Raw genomic sequence first — 11,829 nt, forward strand, 5'->3', positions numbered from 1 at the left:
GGGAAAAAAAAAAAAAAAAAAAAAAACAAGCTACCAGGTGCGGGAGCCGGGACCATAGCTCTTAGGGTGCGAGTTCCAGACGTTAGAGTGCCCCATGCTTGGATTGCCTAAGAGATTGAAATCTTAAGAGCTCGTTAAGCCTTCGAAAATCCTCGCAAGCGGCAAATGCTTTCTGAAGAACCAGAGGATGAAGAAGAAGCGAGTATTTATAGGGGAGACATTGAGAAGAAACCCTAGCTGACGTGTACGGAAAATATAATCTATATTATAATTTATGCATTGTTTTCTTGCTTTTATTTATAATATATTTGTTTTTCAATTTTTAATATTCGATTTTTTTAACAAATTTGTTGAATATTTGATCCATTAATTCAAAATATAATATTTTAACCAATTACTTATTTAAAATTTACATAAAATAAGTTTAAATATTTAAATTTTCACTCCACATATTTAAAAAAAAAAAAAATTTACTTAATTGAATTTCATAAGGCTTATCTCATTGAATATTCTAATTACATCCTTATTTATTTACATTTTAATTCTTTCATGTGGCAATTTTAAAATTAATTTGATTTGTTATTATTTTCAATAAATATATTTTTTTAAAATGTTGAATCTTATTTATAATATTGAAATTTAAATTTTTAAAAATTATATTCATCTACCAAGTATTATATTTTTAATTATGAAATATTATTGAATATATTAAGATGTTTTATATTCTTAATATAAATTACATTAAAAATAGAAATTATTTACATTAAAAATCAAATCTAATATGGGACTTTTTATAAATATTATTATATTTATATTATAATACCTAATTTTGTGACGCTGTTGTAATATTAAAATTTTAAAATTTAAAAATTGTGTCGGTAGAATATTATATTATATTATATTTTTAATTATAAAATATCATTAAAATTTTCAAGATAGTTTTACATTATGCAATAAAAATTATATTCTAAAATGAAGATTATGCATTAAAAATGTTTCTTCGAGAGAATCAAAAGTTTAGAAAAAGACCGGAGAGCTTGATTTCTGCAAATTCTTTATAGAAAGAAATCTTCGTCTCAATGTCTCAATCCTACATTAAATGGGAAACTTGACGAGCATGGAGGATAAAACTCAATACCGTTGAAAAGAGACGATGGATAAAGTAGGATTAGAAGAGACCGAAAATATTTAAGAATCCAAAAAAACAAATTATCTAAACTTCGACTACACAATAATTAATTATGTATTGCATAATCCTCCTAAATATAAACCCAAGGTATACCAGCCGACTACACAATAATTAATTATGTATTGCATAATCCTCCTAAATATAAACCCAAGGTATACCCCAGCCGACTACACAATAATTAATTATGTATTGCATAATCCTCCTAAATATAAACCCAAGGTATACCAGCCCCGACTACACAATAATTAATTATGTATTGCATAATCCTCCTAAATATAAACCCAAGGTATACCAGCCAACTTATTCGAGGACGTTAGCTCAAGATTATAAAATGAGATACGAGTTTATTTTGTTCATTAATCCCACAAATGGACTATGATCTATGATCTATAATTTATTTTATGAAATTAATGGCTCTTATTTGTTAATTTCAGCTGGTAGAATTTAATCATTAATATTCTATACTAATCTTGATATTATAATTAAACAGGGTGTTTGAAATTGTTGTTAAATTTCTTGTTTAATTTGAGATGAATTTGAACTATTACATGGAAAAAGAAATAGCAAAGTTGGGCGACTATAGAACTAATTCTCCTTCGTTCTCGTTCTCGTTCTCGTTCTCGTTCTCGTTCTCGTTCTCGTTCTCGTTCTCGCCGAGAATTGAAGCTAATACATTCTTTATTGTGGTTCCTATATTTTTCAACACACGCAATGCAATTGAACCTATTACCGTCCAAGCCACGTTGTTTTGAGACTAACGACGAGCTCGGGAGGTTCAGCATCCAAAGTCATATGGTACAAGTCCTTGCAACTCGGGGCCACTTAGCCTGTTGTTTTCATAACTGCAGCAAAGAAAGCATGTACAGTTAATAATTCAATTGAATATGTACTCTGGGATTCCAGGTTGGATTGGTCATGGTGACAAGCAAGAAAAATATTAGAGCGGCACTCAAGAACGAAAACCAATCATTTCACAAGATGATCGCGAAGAACGACTAATGATGTATGAAATATGGACACTTTTAACAAGAGTAGTATCAGAGCCAAACACCGCAGTGAGAACGTTGAGCCCCAAAAGGGGATGGACACCGGGCGATGTGCCAGCGAAAATGCTGGGCCCCGAGTGGGGTGGAATGTGAGATCCCACATCAATAGAAGAGAGGAACGAGTGCCAACAAGACTGTTGGGCCCCAAAGCGATTGTGAGATCCCACATCGATTGAAGAGGGGAACGAAGCATTCTTTATAAGGGTGTGGAAACCTCTCCCTAGCAGACGCATTTTAAAAACCTTGAGGGGAAGCACGGAAGGGAAAGCCCAAAGAGGACAATAACGGCTAACCTAACGGTTAGCTTAGACGGTTACATTTCAGATACTCCAACAGCCCATCACTAGTAGAACATTTGTCAACTACTTGTGCGTTGGCACAATAGACATGAGTTGGATACTAGTTAAACAAACGAAAGCATCCAATAATCGTTGAGCAAAATAAGTTGCCATGAATAGTACTCTAAGACAAAAATAATAAATTTTTGGAGTAATATACATCAATACTTGTTTATCAAGTATATGAAGATGAACTTATTAGCTTTAAACTTTCTTTTTGAAAACTGTACATTTTAGTCTAAATGTACTTTTGTAAGCGTGTCATATAGTTTTAGCAAGAATGCGTAACCGAGTTTGAGTCACTGCTTTCGTTTCGACCCACGATTGTTCAGTCATATTGAAATTCTATGAACGTATGCCAGATAAGAACTCACCATTCTAACATATGGTTTCATGAAATGTGTCCAGCAGAGAGAACAAAGATCTAAAGAAATTGTTTACCTTTCCATTGAGAAAGTAGAAAATGGGCCATCAACTGGAATTGTTCCACAGAGCTCATTGGTTGAGACATCACTGCAGAAAAAAGTTGAAGATAGCGTTACTAAAATGAATAACGGGCGAGCGAGAGGGCGAGACTAGAGAACAAAGCAATTGTTTCTAAACCAAACATACAAAATTTTGAGTTTAGAGAGTGATGCGAGTTCCCTCGGGATCGATCCTGTCAACTTGTTGTTGTTCATCCGTCTGTTTATACAAATCAAACCAAATGAGATACAATTGGAGCAAAACTATTCAGTGACAATAGAAAGTTGCTTACAGAAATCTAAGCGACTTGAGTTTGGCAAAAGATTTCGGGATATTTCCTTCGAATTTGTTCTCATACAAATCCATGCTTACAAGGTTTTTTAAATTACCGAGCTCTGTAGGGATTTCGCCCGTAATCCCATTCCTGTAGAGCTCCCTACAGGGCATCGTAAAACACGAGAAAGGTCAGTAATGCTTACTGAATATAGCTAAGCCATCACCTTGGCATAAAGAAGCTAAACTCTCAAGCTAGTTAACCTAATTTCCTTCGTGGACCAGGAAACAAATGGAAGAACAAATTCTTTGTGGTTAAAAAAGAGAGATCTTTTTAGACATTAATTAAAGTGAATCCATAAGTACAAAAACTGTCAAAAAAACATACTTTTTTCTATGAAAAATTCTCAGAAAAACAACCCCATAACCTACAGCTCTAACTATGCAATCCATCGTGTTCAAGAAATTAAAAAATGTTCATAATCCACACTGCAGAACACAAATACATAAAAAAAAGATCTAAATAATTCTCAAAATGATGAAGAGGGTGAGCAGTACAGATATTGAAGATGCCGGAGCTCGCCAAGTTCAGGCCCCAAAGTTCCAGAAATGTTTGAATTTCCCAAATCCCTGAAAACACAGAGAGAAAAGAACATGAATAAAGAACCCAAATAAAAACAGAGAGAAAAAAAACACAAGGGTAGAATCTCACAAGCGGATCACATGGCTATCAGAATCACAGGTAACATGAAACCAAGTGCAAGGATTAACCAGAGTAGGGTCCCAACTCTGCAGCACATTGGTGGGATCAGACAGCCTTCTCCTCAGAGCATGCAAAGCATTTCCTAAAACCAGAAGAACAACCCAAAAGCATGAAATAAAAAAGAAAACAAAATTTCAAGAAAAGTTATCAGAGGCAAAACATCAAACAGCTCATGGGCATTGAATTGCATTCACAGATTTAGTAGAAATTACAGGCGAACAACCCAAAAACATGAACAAGAAACTCAAAACCAACTTTTAGAAATCAAAAAGAAAATAAAATTATCATAGGCAAAACATCAAACAGCTCATGGGCATTCAATTGAATTCACAGTTACCTTCCGAATTAGTAGAAATTACAGGCGAGAAAGAGAAACCCAGAAGGAGAAAGAGAAGAGGGAGAGGGGGGGAAGCCATTGGAGAAGAAAACAGAGAAATTGAAGCAAACCCCAGAAGAGAAATGGAGGTAAAAGCGAAGAAAAAGAAAAGATGAGTAGAAAACAGTGGGATTGAGGAAGAATTTGACTGAGAGAGAAGGATGGGTCAAGTGGAGAGAAGAGAAAAGAGGGGAAAATATAGAAATCAGAGAGAGAAACTTTTTGACAGAGGTGAAGAGAAGAGAAGAGAAGAGAAAAGGCATAGTTAGTGAATTGGGTTGGTGGGTTGATGAGGGGACAGGTTGGACGCGTGAAATGTGGCGGTGGGGCCGGCGCCGGTTGGGGTCCACCACCGTTTTCATAAGAGGTTTCTTCCTTCCGGGCTGTGGCTTTGGGGAACCGGTGGACAGAAAACGCAGGGAAGGAGAGGGTTTTGACAGTCATCCTTTTGTGCTGAATGCCTTCCATTGTACCCTACCATCACTACTTACCTTCTCATTTTTCCTTCTAAGGGAAAAGTTATTATTAGTTTTTATTTTAATTTTTTTTTAGAATCTTTCGAATCTTCATGGGTAAAAAAAGATTTTCTTTTTTAAATCGTCTAAATTAAATTATATTAGATTAGAGCGTCTGGCGGTTAACCTAAAGGTTGGAAGTTCAAACCCTCCTTCTAACATTTATCATTGTTATTTTTTATTTTTGTCCGTTTAAAGAAACTTTTTTTATTATTTTTTTTTGTAATTTTACTAAGAAATTTTTTAGGTTGGAGGTTCAAACCCTCCTTCTAACATTTATCATTGTTATTTTTCATTTTTGTCCGTTTAAAGAAACTTTTTTTATTATTTTTTTTTTGTAATTTTACTAAGAAATTTTTTTGAACAAATATGCTGGAATAGCTCAGTTGGTTAGAGCGTGTGGCAGTTAACCACAAGGTCGGAGGTTCAAACCCTCCTTCTAGTGTTTATCATTGTTTTTTTTTTCATTTAAAGAAATTTTTATTATTATTATTTTTTAATTTTACTAAGAAATTAATAAAAACAAATATGATGAAATAGCTCAGAGCATGTGGCTGTTAACCACAAGATTGGAGGTTCAAACCCTCTTTCTAGTGTTTTTTATCATTGTTTTTTTTTTCATTTAAAGAAACTTTTATTATTATTATTATTTTAATTTTACTAAGAAATTTTTTGAAACAAATATGCTGGAATAGCTCAGTTGGTTAGAGTGTGTGGCTGTTAACCACAAGGTCGGAGGTTCAAACCCTCCTTCTAGTGTTTTTTTATCATTGTTTTTTTTTCCATTTAAAGAAACTTTTATTATTATTATTTTTTTAATTTTACTAAGAAATTAATAAAAACAAATATGATGAAATAGCTCAGAGCATGTGGCTGTTAACCACAAGATTGGAGGTTCAAACCCTCTTTCTAGTGTTTTTTATCATTGTTTTTTTTTCATTTAAAGAAACTTTTATTATTATTATTTTTTTAATTTTACTAAGAAATTTTTTGAAACAAATATGCTGGAATAGCTCAGTTGGTTAGAGTGTGTGGCTGTTAACCACAAGGTCGGAGGTTCAAACCCTCCTTCTAGTGTTTTTTTATCATTGTTTTTTTTTTCCATTTAAAGAAACTTTTATTATTATTATTTTTTTAATTTTACTAAGAAATTTTTTGAAACAAATATGCTGGAATAGCTCAGTTGGTTAGAGTGTGTGGCTGTTAACCACAAGGTCGGAGGTTCAAACCCTCCTTCTAGTGTTTTTTTATCATTGTTTTTTTTTTCCATTTAAAGAAACTTTTATTATTATTATTTTTTTAATTTTACTAAGAAATTTTTTGAAACAAATATGCTGGAATAGCTCAGTTGGTTAGAGTGTGTGGCTGTTAACCACAAGGTCGGAGGTTCAAACCCTCCTTTTAGCGTTTTTTATCATTGTTTTTTTTTCCATTTAAAGAAACTTTTATTATTATTATTTTTTAATTTTACTAAGAAATTTTTTGAAACAAATATGCTGGAATAGCTCAGTTGGTTAGAGTGTGTGGCTGTTAACCACAAGGTCGGAGGTTCAAACCCTCCTTCTAGCGTTTTTTATCATTGTTTTTTTTTTCATTTAAAGAAACTTTTATTATTATTATTTTTTTAATTTTACTAAGAAATTTTTTGAAACAAATATGCTGGAATAGCTCAGTTGGTTAGAGCATGTGGCTGTTAACCACAAGGTCGGAGGTTCAAACCCTCCTTCTAGCATTTTTTATCATTGTTTTTTTTTTCATTTAAAGAAACTTTTATTATTATTATTTTTTTAATTTTACTAAGAAATTAATAAAAACAAATATGATGAAATAGCTCAGAGCATGTGGCTGTTAACCACAAGATTGGAGGTTCAAACCCTCTTTCTAGTGTTTTTTATCATTGTTTTTTTTTTCATTTAAAGAAACTTTTATTATTATTATTTTTTTAATTTTACTAAGAATTTTTTTCAAACAAATATGCTGGAATAGCTCAGTTGGTTAGAGCGTGTGGCTGTTAACCACAAGGTCGGAGGTTCAAACCCTCCTTCTAGCGTTTTTTATCATTGTTTTTTTTTTCATTTAAAGAAATTTTTATTATTATTATTTTTTAATTTTACTAAGAAATTAATAAAAACAAATATGATGAAATAGCTCAGAGCATGTGGCTGTTAACCACAAGATTGGAGGTTCAAACCCTCTTTCTAGTGTTTTTTATCATTGTTTTTTTTTTCATTTAAAGAAACTTTTATTATTATTATTTTTTTAATTTTACTAAGAAATTTTTTGAAACAAATATGCTGGAATAGCTCAGTTGGTTAGAGTGTGTGGCTGTTAACCACAAGGTCGGAGGTTCAAACCCTCCTTTTAGCGTTTTTTATCATTGTTTTTTTTTTCCATTTAAAGAAACTTTTATTATTATTATTTTTTTAATTTTACTAAGAATTTTTTTCAAACAAATATGCTGGAATAGCTCAGTTGGTTAGAGCGTGTGGCTGTTAACCACAAGGTCGGAGGTTCAAACCCTCCTTCTAGCGTTTTTTATCATTGTTTTTTTTTTCATTTAAAGAAACTTTTATTATTATTATTTTTTTAATTTTACTAAGAATTTTTTTCAAACAAATATGCTGGAATAGCTCAGTTGGTTAGAGCGTGTGGCTGTTAACCACAAGGTCGGAGGTTCAAACCCTCCTTCTAGCGTTTTTTATCATTGTTTTTTTTTTCATTTAAAGAAACTTTTATTATTATTATTTTTTTAATTTTACTAAGAATTTTTTTCAAACAAATATGCTGGAATAGCTCAGTTGGTTAGAGCGTGTGGCTGTTAACCACAAGGTCGGAGGTTCAAACCCTCCTTCTAGCGTTTTTTATCATTGTTTTTTTTTTCATTTAAAGAAACTTTTATTATTATTATTTTTTTAATTTTACTAAGAATTTTTTTCAAACAAATATGCTGGAATAGCTCAGTTGGTTAGAGCGTGTGGCTGTTAACCACAAGGTCGGAGGTTCAAACCCTCCTTCTAGCGTTTTTTATCATTGTTTTTTTTTTCATTTAAAGAAACTTTTATTATTATTATTTTTTTAATTTTACTAAGAAATTTTTTGAAACAAATATGCTGGAATAGCTCAGTTGGTTAGAGTGTGTGGCTGTTAACCACAAGGTCGGAGGTTCAAACCCTCCTTCTAGCGTTTTTTATCATTGTTTTTTTTTTCATTTAAAGAAACTTTTATTATTATTATTTTTTTAATTTTACTAAGAATTTTTTTCAAACAAATATGCTGGAATAGCTCAGTTGGTTAGAGCGTGTGGCTGTTAACCACAAGGTCGGAGGTTCAAACCCTCCTTCTAGCGTTTTTTATCATTGTTTTTTTTTTCATTTAAAGAAACTTTTATTATTATTATTTTTTTAATTTTACTAAGAATTTTTTTCAAACAAATATGCTGGAATAGCTCAGTTGGTTAGAGCGTGTGGCTGTTAACCACAAGGTCGGAGGTTCAAACCCTCCTTCTAGCGTTTTTTATCATTGTTTTTTTTTTCATTTAAAGAAACTTTTATTATTATTATTTTTTTAATTTTACTAAGAATTTTTTTCAAACAAATATGCTGGAATAGCTCAGTTGGTTAGAGCGTGTGGCTGTTAACCACAAGGTCGGAGGTTCAAACCCTCCTTCTAGCGTTTTTTATCATTGTTTTTTTTTTCATTTAAAGAAACTTTTATTATTATTATTTTTTTAATTTTACTAAGAATTTTTTTCAAACAAATATGCTGGAATAGCTCAGTTGGTTAGAGCGTGTGGCTGTTAACCACAAGGTCGGAGGTTCAAACCCTCCTTCTAGCGTTTTTTATCATTGTTTTTTTTTTCATTTAAAGAAACTTTTATTATTATTATTTTTTTAATTTTACTAAGAATTTTTTTCAAACAAATATGCTGGAATAGCTCAGTTGGTTAGAGCGTGTGGCTGTTAACCACAAGGTCGGAGGTTCAAACCCTCCTTTTAGCGTTTTTTATCATTGTTTTTTTTTTTCCATTTAAAGAAACTTTTATTATTATTATTTTTTTAATTTTACTAAGAAATTTTTTGAAACAAATATGCTGGAATAGCTCAGTTGGTTAGAGTGTGTGGCTGTTAACCACAAGGTCGGAGGTTCAAACCCTCCTTTTAGCGTTTTTTATCATTGTTTTTTTTTTCCATTTAAAGAAACTTTTATTATTATTATTTTTTTAATTTTACTAAGAATTTTTTTCAAACAAATATGCTGGAATAGCTCAGTTGGTTAGAGCGTGTGGCTGTTAACCACAAGGTCGGAGGTTCAAACCCTCCTTCTAGCGTTTTTTATCATTGTTTTTTTTTTCATTTAAAGAAACTTTTATTATTATTATTTTTTTAATTTTACTAAGAATTTTTTTCAAACAAATATGCTGGAATAGCTCAGTTGGTTAGAGCGTGTGGCTGTTAACCACAAGGTCGGAGGTTCAAACCCTCCTTCTAGCGTTTTTTATCATTGTTTTTTTTTTCATTTAAAGAAACTTTTATTATTATTATTTTTTTAATTTTACTAAGAATTTTTTTCAAACAAATATGCTGGAATAGCTCAGTTGGTTAGAGCGTGTGGCTGTTAACCACAAGGTCGGAGGTTCAAACCCTCCTTCTAGCGTTTTTTATCATTGTTTTTTTTTTCATTTAAAGAAACTTTTATTATTATTATTTTTTTAATTTTACTAAGAATTTTTTTCAAACAAATATGCTGTAATAGCTCAGTTGGTTAGAGCGTGTGGCTGTTAACCACAAGGTCGGAGGTTCAAACCCTCCTTCTAGCGTTTTTTATCATTGTTTTTTTTTTCATTTAAAGAAACTTTTATTATTATTATTATTTTAATTTTACTAAGAAATTTTTTGAAACAAATATGCTGGAATAGCTCAGTTGGTTAGAGCGTGTGGCTGTTAACCACAAGGTCGGAGGTTCAAACCCTCCTTCTAGCGTTTTTTTATCATTGTTTTTTTTTCCATTTAAAGAAACTTTTATTATTATTATTTTTTTAATTTTACTAAGAAATTTTTTGAAACAAATATGCTGGAATAGCTCAGTTGGTTAGAGCATGTGGCTGTTAACCACAAGGTCGGAGGTTCAAACCCTCCTTCTAGCATTTTTTATCATTGTTTTTTTTTTCATTTAAAGAAACTTTTATTATTATTATTTTTTTAATTTTACTAAGAATTTTTTTCAAACAAATATGCTGGAATAGCTCAGTTGGTTAGAGCGTGTGGCTGTTAACCACAAGGTCGGAGGTTCAAACCCTCCTTCTAGTGTTTTTTTATCATTGTTTTTTTTCCATTTAAAGAAACTTTTATTATTATTATTTTTTTAATTTTACTAAGAAATTTTTTGAAACAAATATGCTGGAATAGCTCAGTTGGTTAGAGTGTGTGGCTGTTAACCACAAGGTCGGAGGTTCAAACCCTCCTTCTAGCGTTTTTTATCATTGTTTTTTTTTTCATTTAAAGAAACTTTTATTATTATTATTTTTTTAATTTTACTAAGAATTTTTTTCAAACAAATATGCTGGAATAGCTCAGTTGGTTAGAGCGTGTGGCTGTTAACCACAAGGTCGGAGGTTCAAACCCTCCTAATAGCGTTTTTTATCATTGTTTTTTTTCCATTTAAAGAAACTTTTATTATTATTATTTTTTTAATTTTACTAAGAAATTTTTTCAAACAAATATGCTGGAATAGCTCAGTTGGTTAGAGCGTGTGGCTGTTAACCACAAGGTTGGAGGTTCAAACCCTCCTTCTAGCGTTTTTTATCATTGTTTTTTTTTTCCATTTAAAGAAACTTTTATTATTATTATTTTTTTAATTTTACTAAGAAATTTTTTCAAACAAATATGCTGGAATAGCTCAGTTGGTTAGAGCGTGCGGCTGTTAACCACAAGGTCGGAGGTTCAAACCCTCCTTCTAGCGTTTTTTATCATTGTTTTTTTTTCCATTTAAAGAAACTTTTATTATTATTATTTTTTTAATTTTACTAAGAAATTTTTTCAAACAAATATGGTGGAATAGCTCAGTTGGTTAGAGCGTGCGGCTGTTAACCACAAGGTCGGAGGTTCAAACCCTCCTTCTAGCGTTTTTTATCATTGTTTTTTTTTTCCATTTAAAGAAACTTTTATTATTATTATTTTTTTAATTTTACTAAGAAATTTTTTTAAACAAATATGCTGGAATAGCTCAGTTGGTTAGAGCGTGTGGCTGTTAACCACAAGGTCGGAGGTTCAAACCCTCCTTCTAGCGTTTTTTATCATTGTTTTTTTTTTCATTTAAAGAAACTTTTATTATTATTATTTTTTTAATTTTACTAAGAATTTTTTTCAAACAAATATGCTGGAATAGCTCAGTTGGTTAGAGCGTGTGGCTGTTAACCACAAGGTCGGAGGTTCAAACCCTCCTTCTAGCGTTTTTTATCATTGTTTTTTTTTTCATTTAAAGAAACTTTTATTATTATTATTTTTTTAATTTTACTAAGAAATTTTTTCAAACAAATATGCTGGAATAGCTCAATTGGTTAGAGCGTGCGGCTGTTAACCACAAGGTCGGAGGTTCAAACCCTCCTTCTAGCGTTTTTTATCATTGTTTTTTTTTTTCATTTAAAGAAACTTTTATTATTATTATTTTTTAATTTTACTAAGAAATTTTTTCGAACAAATATGCTGGAATAGCTCAGTTGGTTAGGGCGTGTGGCTGTTAACCACAAGGTTGGAGGTTCAAACCCTCCTTCTATAGCATTTATCATTGCTGTTTTTTTGTAAATTTGCTAAGAAATTTTTTCAAACAAATATGCTGAAATAGCTCAGTTGGTTAGTGTGTGTGACG

General features: G+C 31.3%; 2 protein-coding genes and 36 non-coding genes across 38 annotated transcripts in view; 36 read left to right on the top strand and 2 right to left on the bottom strand.

Moving 5' to 3' along the window:
- LOC111434649 (40S ribosomal protein S29) overlaps positions 1–201 on the bottom strand; it is a 1,809-nt gene extending 1,608 nt beyond the window's left edge. Inside the window, exon 1 of the mRNA XM_023072117.1 lies at positions 35–201. Coding sequence (XP_022927885.1) covers positions 35–96 — 62 coding nt within the window. The 5' untranslated portion in view covers positions 97–201. The remainder of the gene's footprint in view (positions 1–34) is intronic.
- A 1,483-nt stretch (positions 202–1,684) lies between these two features.
- LOC111434648 (leucine-rich repeat protein 2-like) lies at positions 1,685–4,683 on the bottom strand. Its single transcript, XM_023072116.1, has 7 exons — positions 4,412–4,683; positions 4,024–4,156; positions 3,870–3,941; positions 3,331–3,474; positions 3,186–3,257; positions 3,015–3,086; positions 1,685–2,031 (listed from the first exon to the last, which is right to left on the bottom strand). The coding sequence occupies exons 1-7, from the start codon at positions 4,488–4,490 to the stop codon at positions 1,965–1,967; spliced, it is 639 nt and encodes a 212-aa protein (XP_022927884.1). The 5' UTR covers positions 4,491–4,683; the 3' UTR covers positions 1,685–1,964.
- A 653-nt stretch (positions 4,684–5,336) lies between these two features.
- TRNAN-GUU lies at positions 5,337–5,410 on the top strand. Its single transcript has one exon. It is a non-coding gene; the product is annotated as a tRNA-Asn (tRNA).
- Positions 5,411–5,650: 240 nt separating this feature from the next.
- On the top strand, positions 5,651–5,724 carry TRNAN-GUU. Its single transcript has one exon. It is a non-coding gene; the product is annotated as a tRNA-Asn (tRNA).
- A 244-nt stretch (positions 5,725–5,968) lies between these two features.
- TRNAN-GUU lies at positions 5,969–6,042 on the top strand. The gene has a single exon. It is a non-coding gene; the product is annotated as a tRNA-Asn (tRNA).
- A 91-nt stretch (positions 6,043–6,133) lies between these two features.
- TRNAN-GUU lies at positions 6,134–6,207 on the top strand. Its single transcript has one exon. It is a non-coding gene; the product is annotated as a tRNA-Asn (tRNA).
- Positions 6,208–6,298: 91 nt separating this feature from the next.
- TRNAN-GUU lies at positions 6,299–6,372 on the top strand. Its single transcript has one exon. It is a non-coding gene; the product is annotated as a tRNA-Asn (tRNA).
- An 88-nt stretch (positions 6,373–6,460) lies between these two features.
- Positions 6,461–6,534, top strand: TRNAN-GUU. Its single transcript has one exon. It is a non-coding gene; the product is annotated as a tRNA-Asn (tRNA).
- An 89-nt stretch (positions 6,535–6,623) lies between these two features.
- TRNAN-GUU lies at positions 6,624–6,697 on the top strand. Its single transcript has one exon. It is a non-coding gene; the product is annotated as a tRNA-Asn (tRNA).
- A 244-nt stretch (positions 6,698–6,941) lies between these two features.
- Positions 6,942–7,015, top strand: TRNAN-GUU. Its single transcript has one exon. It is a non-coding gene; the product is annotated as a tRNA-Asn (tRNA).
- Positions 7,016–7,258: 243 nt separating this feature from the next.
- Positions 7,259–7,332, top strand: TRNAN-GUU. Its single transcript has one exon. It is a non-coding gene; the product is annotated as a tRNA-Asn (tRNA).
- A 90-nt stretch (positions 7,333–7,422) lies between these two features.
- TRNAN-GUU lies at positions 7,423–7,496 on the top strand. Its single transcript has one exon. It is a non-coding gene; the product is annotated as a tRNA-Asn (tRNA).
- Positions 7,497–7,585: 89 nt separating this feature from the next.
- On the top strand, positions 7,586–7,659 carry TRNAN-GUU. The gene has a single exon. It is a non-coding gene; the product is annotated as a tRNA-Asn (tRNA).
- An 89-nt stretch (positions 7,660–7,748) lies between these two features.
- TRNAN-GUU lies at positions 7,749–7,822 on the top strand. Its single transcript has one exon. It is a non-coding gene; the product is annotated as a tRNA-Asn (tRNA).
- An 89-nt stretch (positions 7,823–7,911) lies between these two features.
- On the top strand, positions 7,912–7,985 carry TRNAN-GUU. Its single transcript has one exon. It is a non-coding gene; the product is annotated as a tRNA-Asn (tRNA).
- An 89-nt stretch (positions 7,986–8,074) lies between these two features.
- TRNAN-GUU lies at positions 8,075–8,148 on the top strand. Its single transcript has one exon. It is a non-coding gene; the product is annotated as a tRNA-Asn (tRNA).
- Positions 8,149–8,237: 89 nt separating this feature from the next.
- Positions 8,238–8,311, top strand: TRNAN-GUU. Its single transcript has one exon. It is a non-coding gene; the product is annotated as a tRNA-Asn (tRNA).
- An 89-nt stretch (positions 8,312–8,400) lies between these two features.
- Positions 8,401–8,474, top strand: TRNAN-GUU. The gene has a single exon. It is a non-coding gene; the product is annotated as a tRNA-Asn (tRNA).
- Positions 8,475–8,563: 89 nt separating this feature from the next.
- Positions 8,564–8,637, top strand: TRNAN-GUU. Its single transcript has one exon. It is a non-coding gene; the product is annotated as a tRNA-Asn (tRNA).
- An 89-nt stretch (positions 8,638–8,726) lies between these two features.
- On the top strand, positions 8,727–8,800 carry TRNAN-GUU. The gene has a single exon. It is a non-coding gene; the product is annotated as a tRNA-Asn (tRNA).
- Positions 8,801–8,889: 89 nt separating this feature from the next.
- On the top strand, positions 8,890–8,963 carry TRNAN-GUU. Its single transcript has one exon. It is a non-coding gene; the product is annotated as a tRNA-Asn (tRNA).
- A 91-nt stretch (positions 8,964–9,054) lies between these two features.
- On the top strand, positions 9,055–9,128 carry TRNAN-GUU. The gene has a single exon. It is a non-coding gene; the product is annotated as a tRNA-Asn (tRNA).
- A 90-nt stretch (positions 9,129–9,218) lies between these two features.
- Positions 9,219–9,292, top strand: TRNAN-GUU. The gene has a single exon. It is a non-coding gene; the product is annotated as a tRNA-Asn (tRNA).
- An 89-nt stretch (positions 9,293–9,381) lies between these two features.
- TRNAN-GUU lies at positions 9,382–9,455 on the top strand. Its single transcript has one exon. It is a non-coding gene; the product is annotated as a tRNA-Asn (tRNA).
- Positions 9,456–9,544: 89 nt separating this feature from the next.
- On the top strand, positions 9,545–9,618 carry TRNAN-GUU. The gene has a single exon. It is a non-coding gene; the product is annotated as a tRNA-Asn (tRNA).
- An 89-nt stretch (positions 9,619–9,707) lies between these two features.
- On the top strand, positions 9,708–9,781 carry TRNAN-GUU. Its single transcript has one exon. It is a non-coding gene; the product is annotated as a tRNA-Asn (tRNA).
- An 89-nt stretch (positions 9,782–9,870) lies between these two features.
- TRNAN-GUU lies at positions 9,871–9,944 on the top strand. The gene has a single exon. It is a non-coding gene; the product is annotated as a tRNA-Asn (tRNA).
- Positions 9,945–10,034: 90 nt separating this feature from the next.
- TRNAN-GUU lies at positions 10,035–10,108 on the top strand. Its single transcript has one exon. It is a non-coding gene; the product is annotated as a tRNA-Asn (tRNA).
- An 89-nt stretch (positions 10,109–10,197) lies between these two features.
- TRNAN-GUU lies at positions 10,198–10,271 on the top strand. Its single transcript has one exon. It is a non-coding gene; the product is annotated as a tRNA-Asn (tRNA).
- An 89-nt stretch (positions 10,272–10,360) lies between these two features.
- TRNAN-GUU lies at positions 10,361–10,434 on the top strand. Its single transcript has one exon. It is a non-coding gene; the product is annotated as a tRNA-Asn (tRNA).
- An 89-nt stretch (positions 10,435–10,523) lies between these two features.
- Positions 10,524–10,597, top strand: TRNAN-GUU. The gene has a single exon. It is a non-coding gene; the product is annotated as a tRNA-Asn (tRNA).
- Positions 10,598–10,685: 88 nt separating this feature from the next.
- TRNAN-GUU lies at positions 10,686–10,759 on the top strand. Its single transcript has one exon. It is a non-coding gene; the product is annotated as a tRNA-Asn (tRNA).
- Positions 10,760–10,849: 90 nt separating this feature from the next.
- On the top strand, positions 10,850–10,923 carry TRNAN-GUU. The gene has a single exon. It is a non-coding gene; the product is annotated as a tRNA-Asn (tRNA).
- An 89-nt stretch (positions 10,924–11,012) lies between these two features.
- Positions 11,013–11,086, top strand: TRNAN-GUU. Its single transcript has one exon. It is a non-coding gene; the product is annotated as a tRNA-Asn (tRNA).
- Positions 11,087–11,176: 90 nt separating this feature from the next.
- TRNAN-GUU lies at positions 11,177–11,250 on the top strand. Its single transcript has one exon. It is a non-coding gene; the product is annotated as a tRNA-Asn (tRNA).
- An 89-nt stretch (positions 11,251–11,339) lies between these two features.
- On the top strand, positions 11,340–11,413 carry TRNAN-GUU. The gene has a single exon. It is a non-coding gene; the product is annotated as a tRNA-Asn (tRNA).
- Positions 11,414–11,502: 89 nt separating this feature from the next.
- Positions 11,503–11,576, top strand: TRNAN-GUU. The gene has a single exon. It is a non-coding gene; the product is annotated as a tRNA-Asn (tRNA).
- An 89-nt stretch (positions 11,577–11,665) lies between these two features.
- On the top strand, positions 11,666–11,741 carry TRNAN-GUU. Its single transcript has one exon. It is a non-coding gene; the product is annotated as a tRNA-Asn (tRNA).
- Positions 11,742–11,829: the final 88 nt, after the last annotated feature.

Source organism: Cucurbita moschata, unplaced genomic scaffold, assembly GCF_002738365.1.
Source record: "Cucurbita moschata cultivar Rifu unplaced genomic scaffold, Cmos_1.0 Cmo_Scf00045, whole genome shotgun sequence".
Taxonomy (NCBI): domain Eukaryota; kingdom Viridiplantae; phylum Streptophyta; class Magnoliopsida; order Cucurbitales; family Cucurbitaceae; genus Cucurbita; species Cucurbita moschata.